Source organism: Mytilus galloprovincialis, chromosome 1, assembly GCF_965363235.1.
Source record: "Mytilus galloprovincialis chromosome 1, xbMytGall1.hap1.1, whole genome shotgun sequence".
Lineage (NCBI taxonomy): Eukaryota > Metazoa > Mollusca > Bivalvia > Mytilida > Mytilidae > Mytilus > Mytilus galloprovincialis.
Window position 1 is genome coordinate 77,182,114 of NC_134838.1, and position 10,340 is coordinate 77,192,453.

General features: G+C 34.8%; 1 protein-coding gene across 1 annotated transcript in view; it reads right to left on the reverse strand.

Moving 5' to 3' along the window:
- LOC143084951 (uncharacterized) overlaps positions 1-4,501 on the reverse strand; it is a 50,240-nt gene extending 45,739 nt beyond the window's left edge. Inside the window, exon 1 of the mRNA XM_076261044.1 lies at positions 4,394-4,501. Coding sequence (XP_076117159.1) covers positions 4,394-4,399 — 6 coding nt within the window. The 5' untranslated portion in view covers positions 4,400-4,501. The remainder of the gene's footprint in view (positions 1-4,393) is intronic.
- Between the last annotated feature and the right edge of the window lie 5,839 nt (positions 4,502-10,340).

Sequence of the window (10,340 nt, forward strand, 5' to 3'; positions counted from 1 at the left end):
ATATAGTCATATAAAAAAAAAGGAATTTTTTGTAGTTACCGATATTTTGTCGGAAGCAATTACATAAACTGATATTCTAACTTTTGATGTTATACCACCAGAAGTACATTGTACATTACTAGACTAGTTATAATAGACTTATGATACCACCCAATACAACCCATTCATAACACGTCACTACCGGTTGATGAACAAGGGTCGACACTTTTTTATATCTCAATCTTCCCCTATATCTCTAGCACTTTTCCTATTTCCCTTGGTGCTGTTATGGAATATTTTGGAAACTTGATGTTACATGGTTACTAAACATGGTACATAGAAATAAAAAGGGGTGAAATATGATTGGTTAAGTTCCAATGATGGATATTTATATGCAATGGAATGTTATATGCCAAGTTATTCTTAATTTGAAACAAAAATAAATTCTGCACTTTTGTTTTAAAAGCGCAAATATACCACAGAGTAATGGGGTAGACATTGTTGGTATTACACCTAATATAATATGTCTATACTTAAACTGATTCAATTCAATCCCCATTCCCTGATCCTTATGCACTTTAAAAATATATGATTCAAAACGTTTAGTCCCAAAATACCATATCGTTCCAGTAGGGAAACCTAAACTTTAAAATTTCCATCATCATTCTCTTTTACTCTAGATACCATTCTTTCAAACCTCCAACAGTAAAAAAATTGTCATTACATTTTGTAAATTTGTAACAGTCTATTATAATATACCAGTTGCCATATTTCCTGATTTTGAAAGTTTTATTCTTTGCCAAATGATCATTATTCTTTTGCGATGGGTATTTGATCGTTGTTTTTCCTGATTCAAATTGATTTTCCGCAAAGTTTCACGATTTTTGTTGTTTCTTATGCCTCGTTCACACGTACCTTTAATTCGAATTGAATTCGAATCGAATGCGAATCGAATTCGCTATTCGCGTTCACACACTCTTCTTTTTTTATTCGAATTGATTCGAATTGGTTAATTCAAATTAACTAATTCGCATTAGAAATACGTTTTTGTTAATCCAAATTAAAAGTTAACGTCGTTAGGATATGGAACAAGTTATTACTTAACCGTATCATGTAATATCAAAGACAAAATATCATCAAGTAATGACGTTACCATATTGAGCAGTATCAAAACATCATTAAGTAATGTCAAAACCATATTACGTAATAACAAAATATCATCAAGTAATGATCAAACCACATCACGTTATGTCAGAGCACCACATAAGACAGCTGTGGCGTTCCATATTAGGACAGTAAAGCGAATTTGATGCGTATTCCAATTCGAATTAGAATTGACGTTGGGACGTTAAACGTTTCGAATGCGAATTAAACTAATTCGAATTAGTTAATGCGAATCGAATTCGAATTACGTGTGAACTCAGCATTTAATTCTAATAGTCCAGATTAAAAATGAAACGACAAGATAGGTATTTAAGAAAATTTACATATCTAATAAAACAGATGGAAAGATGATGTGACAAGCAAAATTTCATATCTTCAGTTGTCTTTTTTTTGACTAGCTCAAACCGGCTCGGCCATTGAAGATCAAGACAAGAAAGAAATACTAGTAAATCTGTTTTGCAAGCCTAAAAGATGAAAATGTTTTAAATCAGTTTATATTAATTTTTTAAATGTAATTTAAACGTAGTATTCAACAAGAATATTTCACCGAATAAACATGTATTAAGGAGGTAAACACAAATTCCAAAATTAAATTATTGTCTGAAAAGATGTTTTATATGTATGGTGGAAGCCGGAGTACCGACTGGTGAGACCCTAGTAGTTGTAGTCATTCAAAATTGAAGACGTACACATAATGCCGTAGTGAAGTTCGATGTCACAACTCCAGTGTTAACAAACTATATAATCAGGTGATCGCTGTGGATATAGATGGGCGCCATGGATGGTCCTCCCCCAAAATACAGTTAATATTACGTTTTGGGACATATGTGTTCATGTACATATTTACTGATGAAGGTTTTACAGACTGTAGAACCCTTACGCACACATAGAAACTCATGGAAATGTGGTTTTAGTTAAAATGAAATTCTTTGTGTCTAAATGATCAAGATATAAATACATTTAAACTAGAGGCTCTCAAGAGCCTGTATCGCTCACCTGATTCTACGTGGGTTTTTGAAATCATATAAAAAAATATAAAATTTGACTAAAAGTAACAACACTTGGCCAGCACCTCATAAGGAAAGGAACATTCATGCTATGTTTGATTTCATTCAATTCAGTGGTTCTTTAGAAGAAGACTTTTGTATGCATTTCCCATAGGGTCCTATGTTAAACTAAGTCCCCCGCTGGCAGCCATCTTCGATGATGGATCGGCTACAAAGTAACAACACTTGGTCAACACCTCATAAGGAACATTCATGCCATGTTTGGTCTATTCCATTCAGTGGTTCTTTAAAAGAAGACATTTGTATATATTTCCCATAGGGTTCTATGTTAAACTAAGTCCCCCGCTGGCGGCCATCTTGGATGATGGATCGGCTACAAAGTAACAACACTTGGTCAGCACCTCATATGGAACATTCATGCCATGTTTGGATTCATTCCATTCAGTGGTTCTCTAAAAGAAGTCATTTGTATGCATTTCCCATAGGGTCCTATGTTAAACTAAGTCCCCCACTGGTGGTCATCTTGGATGATGGATCGGCTACAAAGTAACAATACTTGGTCAGCATCTCATAAGGAACATTCATGCCATGTTTGGTTTCATTCCATTCAGTGGTTCTCTAAAAGAAGTCATTTGTATGCATTTCCCATAGGGTCCTATGTTAAACTAAGTCCCCCGCTGGCGGCCATCTTGGATGATGGATCGGCTACAAAGTAACAACACTTGGTCGGCACCTCATAAGGAACATTCATGCCATGTTTGGTTTCATTCTATTTAGTGGTTCTCTAAAAGAAGTCATTTGTATGCATTTCCCATAGGGTGCTATGTTAAACTAAGTCCCCCGATGACGACCATCTTGGATGATGGATCAGCTACAAAGTAACAACACTTGGTCAACACCTCATAAGGAACATTCATGCCATGTTTGGTTTCATTCCATTCAGTGGTTCTCTAAAAGAAGACATTCGTATATATTTCCGATAGGGTCCTATGTTAAACTAAGTCCCCCGCTGGCGGCCATCTTGGATGATGGATCGGCTACAAAGTAACAACACTTGGTCAGCACCTCATATGGAACATTCATGCCATGTTTGGTTTCATTCCATTCAGTGGTTCTCTAAAAGAAGTCATTTGTATGCAGTTCCCATAGGGTCCTATGTTAAACTAAGTCCCCCGCTGGTGGTCATCTTGGATGATGGATCGGCTACAAAGTAACAATACTTGGTCAGCACCTCATAAGGAACATTCATGCCATGTTTGGTTTCATTCCATTCAGTGGTTCTCTAAAAGAAGTCATTTGTATGCATTTCCCATAAAGTCCTATGTTAAACTAAGTCCCCCGCTAGCGGCCATCTTGGATGATGGATCGGCTACAAAGTAACAACACTTGGTCGGCACCTCATAAGGAACATTCATGCCATGTTTGGTTTCATTCTATTTAGTGGTTCTCTAAAAGAAGTCATTTGTATGCATTTCCCATAGGGTTCTATGTTAAACTAAGTCCCCCGCTGGCGGCCATCTTCGATGATGGATCGGCGACAAAGTAACAACACTTGGTCAACACCTCATAAGGAACATTCATGCCATGTTTGGTTTCATTCCATTCAGTGGTTCTCTAAAAGAAGACATTCGTATATATTTCCGATAGGGTCCTATGTTAAACTAAGTCCCCCGCTGGCGGCCATCTTGGATGATGGATCGGCTACAAAGTAACAACACTTGGTCAGCACCTCATATGGAACATTCATGCCATGTTTGGTTTCATTCCATTCAGTGGTTCTCTAGAAGAAGTTCAAAATGTAAAATGTTAAAGACGACGACGACGACGGACGACGACGGACGACGGACGACGACGGACGACGGACGACGGACGACGGACGACGGCCGGCAAGTGATGAGAAAAGCTCACTTGGCCCTTCGGTCCAGGTGAGATAAAAATGAATACAGTACTGTAGTAAAATGTCCTTTTGATTTTGTTTGTATATTTATTTCATATCTCAAATGGAACAATGACGTAGACAAGTTAATAATCTATGTTATTATACATATGTATCTTACGTAACCATCAACACAGAAATTATAAATCATCTTATTTTTTTCTTTTATGGTGATTTAAAGCGTACCCTTTTGTAAACGTTTGTTCCTTCTTATTAACCATCTGCACAATTGGTATGAACATTTTGAATGGTTTCTGCATTCAGTTTGTAAAAAAGTGTCTCATAAAGTAATGTAAAATACATTTACCTTCATTGCAACAAGACCAGCATCACACTGTTTCCACTACTAACCAGGAAGTACACGAAATACTTTACATATATACCCGATTTGGATATTCCTATCCTAGTAGGTACATTGTGTACCAGAGCAGTCAGGCGTACAAATATAACATTAAGGTCTTTAACAGTAACGCTATAGATTCAAATGAAAGTATTTAAAAGTATTCAGAAAATCTAATGTCATTTTTTGTACTGGTGTTTAATAGGGAAAAAAGATCCGTGTATGTCTCATGTGTAAAATGTTTATTTATTAAAGTTCATGTGGATGAATCAAATAACTCGGTCATGCTTTGTTGCAGTCGATTATCGGATAGCAAACACTAATCTTTAAATTGCAGACCGAATTAATTTTTGTATCGAGGCATTGTAACGTAACGATGTTTTTGTAAAATCCTGCAATTGCTTATTAGAAAATTTTATCTAATTTACGTAACTACAAAACAATGTATCAAATTCGTTCATTTTTTATCCCCATTTTTCCCTTGTAACTTGAAATGAATGCCTCCTTATTGTATTCGGAATAAGTACGCCAGAGGTGACGGTATGTTGTCACTGAGATGTGCAGTCAAACACGCACGATGTAATACGTATTGATTTTTTCTGTCGATCTTTTAAAACTAATAATTTGTGTGAATGATCATAGCTTCCTAGTTTGAAAAGAACAAAAAGAAATTGTTGGTAAAGTAAATAATCCTATAAAAAAAATGAACTTATTTCTTTTCCTATTTTAGAAGCTGGGCGGTAGCCAATCTTTTACTTAGAAGCTGCTTCAATATTTGAAATATGTTAATGCTGTAGTTTGACGCACAGTGTGTATCCAGGGATCTCCATGGCCTGTTGAACGATGGCGCGCCGCCATCATTCAAATGTCTTGCGCCATCGTCAAATGACTCGCGCCATCGTTCAAAACTGTGATCGTTTTTATAGCCTGACGCCATTTTGTTAGCAATTATAATTAAATGCATGTAATTGCATAACCCTCAGGCTTTTTTTTATAGTATAATCCAATACAGTTCTAACGCCTGAGGGATATCCGGATTAAGATCGCTAATCACTTGTACCTGAGATTGTACAGGTAGATCAACAAACCAGACAGGAGAATATTATCTGAAGATAGACGATTTATTTGTCGAATTATTTAACTAAGTTTCCGCAAATGCTTATGATAATTCAGATTAAATAAATAAATTCATAAACCAGTTACAAAGTTTAACAAGTCGAACGCGTGCTTTTATTTTGACTTACGCAATCAGCACCCCCCTTTTTAAGAAGTACAAAATAAGACGTAAAACAGTAATTATTATTTCATCGCAAATAACTCGAGTACTGCTGTATCATGTGTATTGTAACGATAATATAGAATTACTTTAAAAGTTAAAAAGTAAAAACTTTTAATATTTCCTGTAAAGAAATATCGTATCGTAATTCGGTATCAACTATAATAGATATGGTAAACTCTTTGTAAAGGAGATATTTTAGATGAATAAGTCTATACGAAGTTTAAACTCTTTATGAATTAAATCCAAAATAAATTTATGTAAACAGTTATTGAACACGGGTGTCATTCGATATATCGAGAACAGATCGTGAAGGAATACATGTACCTAATTGTGGTCAAGTATTGCGATTAGATCATTAAATTAAAACTTTGGTATATGATCGTGAAGTAAATCTTAATGCCCGCGTCACACTGTCCCGATTTTTACGCCGATGGCAACACGATAATAGAAATTTTCAAAATCGGGACTGATCGTATCCAGATCGGGCTATTCGTAGTGCCATCTTTCACCATCGTAGAACCATCGGCCACTTTTTCTAGCCTTCGGGGACAACTTCGGGAAGGGTTCTAAATTTTTTAACATGTTAAAAAATCCCCGAAGGTGCGTCCGATGTTGAGGGTTCGTATTGAGTTCGTATCAACATCCTCACCATCGTAATGTCACCGGTAATGCATCTTTGAACATCGTATTGCATTCGTGTTTCCATCGTTTCCATCGGGCAGTTTTGACATTAAGATGTTTACACGAATGAATCACGAAGCTACCCGAAGGTCTTACGATGGCAACACGACTTCGTGAAGACCTCGTAATCCCGTCGTGATGCCATCGAATAAAAGTACGAAGGTGACAAGATGGAACTACGACGGCAATAAATCCAGCTAAATGTAAGTTAATTTTCGCGCTTAAATACATTTAAAGTGCCATGCGCGATATGCACTGGTCAGTCTAATACGACAGTTAAGAAAGACGTTCACAAAACATGGAGCTCATATCATATGATTCTATGAGAACAAGAAAGGCGACAGCGTTGTTTCTATTAATTCAAATGGAACAAGACGAGCAGGTATTACAGGCTCATGATTTACTTTTACAAATAAAATATTATTTTTTTTAATTTTTCATATCAAATAACATAATGAAAATCATAAACGCCTCGTATACCAACACTGCAGGTACACGTATATAGGGAAACCAACTTTTCTTCGTTATTCTGATTTTTATGTATCGTCTGAGATGTTGTCACACGAATGTTTACTCCATAAACATTTTGTTTTCTATATGTCATATTTTGCCGCATTTGTTGTTTTCCCCACATCCTTCCTTTAGTCTATATTATTATGATATTCTCCTGGAAAGAGCTCTTTTTGAATAAAAGGGATCAACGATCCCATTACCTTACCTTTAAGATAGATCAGTAAACATGGGCATAATTATGGGTGATTATTCAGACTAGTGCACACATTTTACAGTTCAAACAAGGCAATGCCGAGCGTGGCATCCCCTCGTATGTAACATATTGGGGACAAATATGGACACTATATTTGTATATGACACATGCAGAAAATGGTAAATTGAATACGCATTTTGATACATAAACTATTTTTTTAGAAATCAACCAAATTATTCAGTAACTGGAAATACCCACGGTCTTCCGTCTTATGATTAAACCAAAAATTAAATGTACAATATAATATATATTCAATGTTGATCAAACAATTTAAAACGCGTGATGCCTTCGGCATATAACTTAAATGCATCGTAAGCTGTACAGACATCGTATGGCCATCGCGCCATCATCGTAATCCATCGTGTAGCCTTCGTGTTCCATCTTGTAGGCTTCGGCTGAAATATGAAGCTTAAATACCGTCTTCGGTTAACCTTCGTATGTCCATCTTTTGCCATCGTATATACTTTCGGCACCCTCGTATAGACTTCGTTATTCATCGTACTTGCTTCGGTCACTTTTTGGTATTTTAACGAGATCGGGACCAACTTCGTACGAACTTACAATTTTCGCATTCGGGTGTCCATCGTATATAAAAATCGGGACAGTGTGACGCGGGCATTAAGAGAAAAGATGTCATGCAAGGTTGCATGTTACATGTATTACAAATATAATTTTATCAAATATATGGACAAATTTAGAAAACTTAAAACTGGTTGTCAAAATGGTTCAACATTATCAGTATCTGAGAAAAAAAAGGTTTAACAGTAAACCGTTCTTACAAAACTATAAAAGACAGGTTGCTCTAAGACATCTGAATGACATTGATTATGTAAACAAACATGACTGTTTTTATAATTTGAATGACTAAACATTTTTCTGTGCAACATGTCATTCCATTTTAACGATTCAAATGGTTGTATTCTATTAGTATACTTAGAAGACAAAGAATGAAATAAAAAGTATTTGTTAGATCGCTTTCGTCTTATTGAAGATCGTAAAAAGGATCGGGAAAGATCTGTTGATACGAAAACATTTAGATAGTTCTTAAATTGTGTGATTATTTATATTTTAAATTGGTATATCAAAAACAGGGTTTGCATGACTTATTCCACTTCTCTTTTATTCAGGAATATGGCTTTTCTCGTTCAATAGAATTTGATCTGATAATCATATAATACCACACCGACCAAGTACTTTATAGCAATATCAGTATATTTGTAGTACTACTACGTTCTTTAAAACGTTTTTATTTCATATACAATATAAAATTGATAATAGAACCCAAATCGACTAAAGCGCTAAGTTTGAACAATGACGTATGTATACATGCAACTATTGTGAACAGACTTATAAAACAATCAAGTAAAAAAACGTTATATTGGTACTTTTTTAGTTTCAGTCAGCACAGCTTCAAAATAAACAATAAATAAGCTAATATTTTCATACGATGTACACGGAAGCGACAATCCATATAACTGAAGATGACAACATACAAAAACCAAATTGCGAACACATGCATGCATGTATTTACAGAGCCGATGCATTAAGCATTACATACTTTTACTTTTCGTAAAATTCCTGGAGGTCTTTTTATCCTGGAAATCTACTCATTAAGACACCTTTTTATTAATTTTTGAAGAAAAAGTGTTGAATTAAAAAAAAAAGTGAAAAAACGAACAAAAGCTTTAATGTTTGTTCTTATCAAAAGAATTACACGCTTCAGCAAGTACTTTTGAGGAATGTTATGTGTATATTATTTAAGATTAGTGGGAGATAGTTAATCAATAAGTAGGAATTTAATGGATCGAAGAAAATCAATATCATTCAAAAGGGGGAAAAATGACGAAAGTCAAACAAGAGTTTATATGACATTGGGAATAGTGAATATAAACTCTTTTGAAAAAATCATTCTTCTATGCATGGTTAAACAAAGTACACTCTCCTTTAAGCGTGTATTAACCGTTATGGTACATAGGTATGACTCTTATGCATTGCAATAAGACAGCAAATGACCAATGAAAACAACCAAAGCGGTATACATCGTTGCTATTCAAAAGGATACATTCTGGAAAGCTTACATTTTACTTTTGTTAAGGTAAATACAAATAATGAATCCAATCGCTAAGATTGTTTTAATAAAGTTCAATATAAAGATCAATCCAATCTTAAGGATTTCCTATTGTCAAGGTCAATATAAAAATGAATCAATCGCTAGGGTTTACTATTGTCAAGGTCAATATAAAAATGAATCAATCGCTAGGGTAAACTTCAATCAAGGTCAAAATAAAAATGAATCCAGTCGGAAGGGTTTACTTCAGGTGTTTAACCATAAGTCAACATCCTCAAAACTATCAAATATATGAAATCGTTGATTTTGATTTGCAAGTTACACATATGTAAAAACAAAAAGTGAAATAAGAAAGAAAAAAAACAACACAATCCAAGTGGTAAACTTACAAAACTATGGGTAAACACGAAAAACGGTTCTCGCTAAAACAGTTGAGAAATTCAGAAAAATACAAGCTGAATAATTCTTTACTGGATCAAGATCTAGACACGGAGGGCAGGACATCGAAATGGTCGACAAACTTGTACTTTTTAAAAGTACTTAACGTTTTGTGACTTAATGGGAAATATTATATATATACCATGAGTAGTTCATATGTAACCAAGTTTAGAAGGCGATTTAACATTGGAAATAGTAATTAAATAAGAGCCACTAGACCACGAGCTTCATGCACGATGACAGGGCATCGAAATACTCATCAAACTGATATTAATGCAACATTACTGTAAAAATAACATGTAAAAAGTATCATTGATCTAGATATCATAGGTACAAAATGTAGTTCCTATCAAACTAAATTGCTTATTACTTGTTATTGAAAGTTGTCGATGGATCACTTCATACTACGTTGACGCCGCCGGAAAGCCATCAGTTACGTCTCGACTTCTTTCAATTTTGTGGCAGACGAAAAGAAAAACAAACAAAAATAGCAAACAAAAAGACAAACAACCTACGCGTAATGAAAACACTGCATAGAAAACTTAAGACTGGGCAACTCTGCAAAATGCGGGTTTTGAATGTTTTATTAGCCTTTCTTCATTCATTACAAATGATTTAAATTTAAAAATTGTAGTGCGGATATATTTCATGTCACACAATCAACACATAACGCAAATTAAAG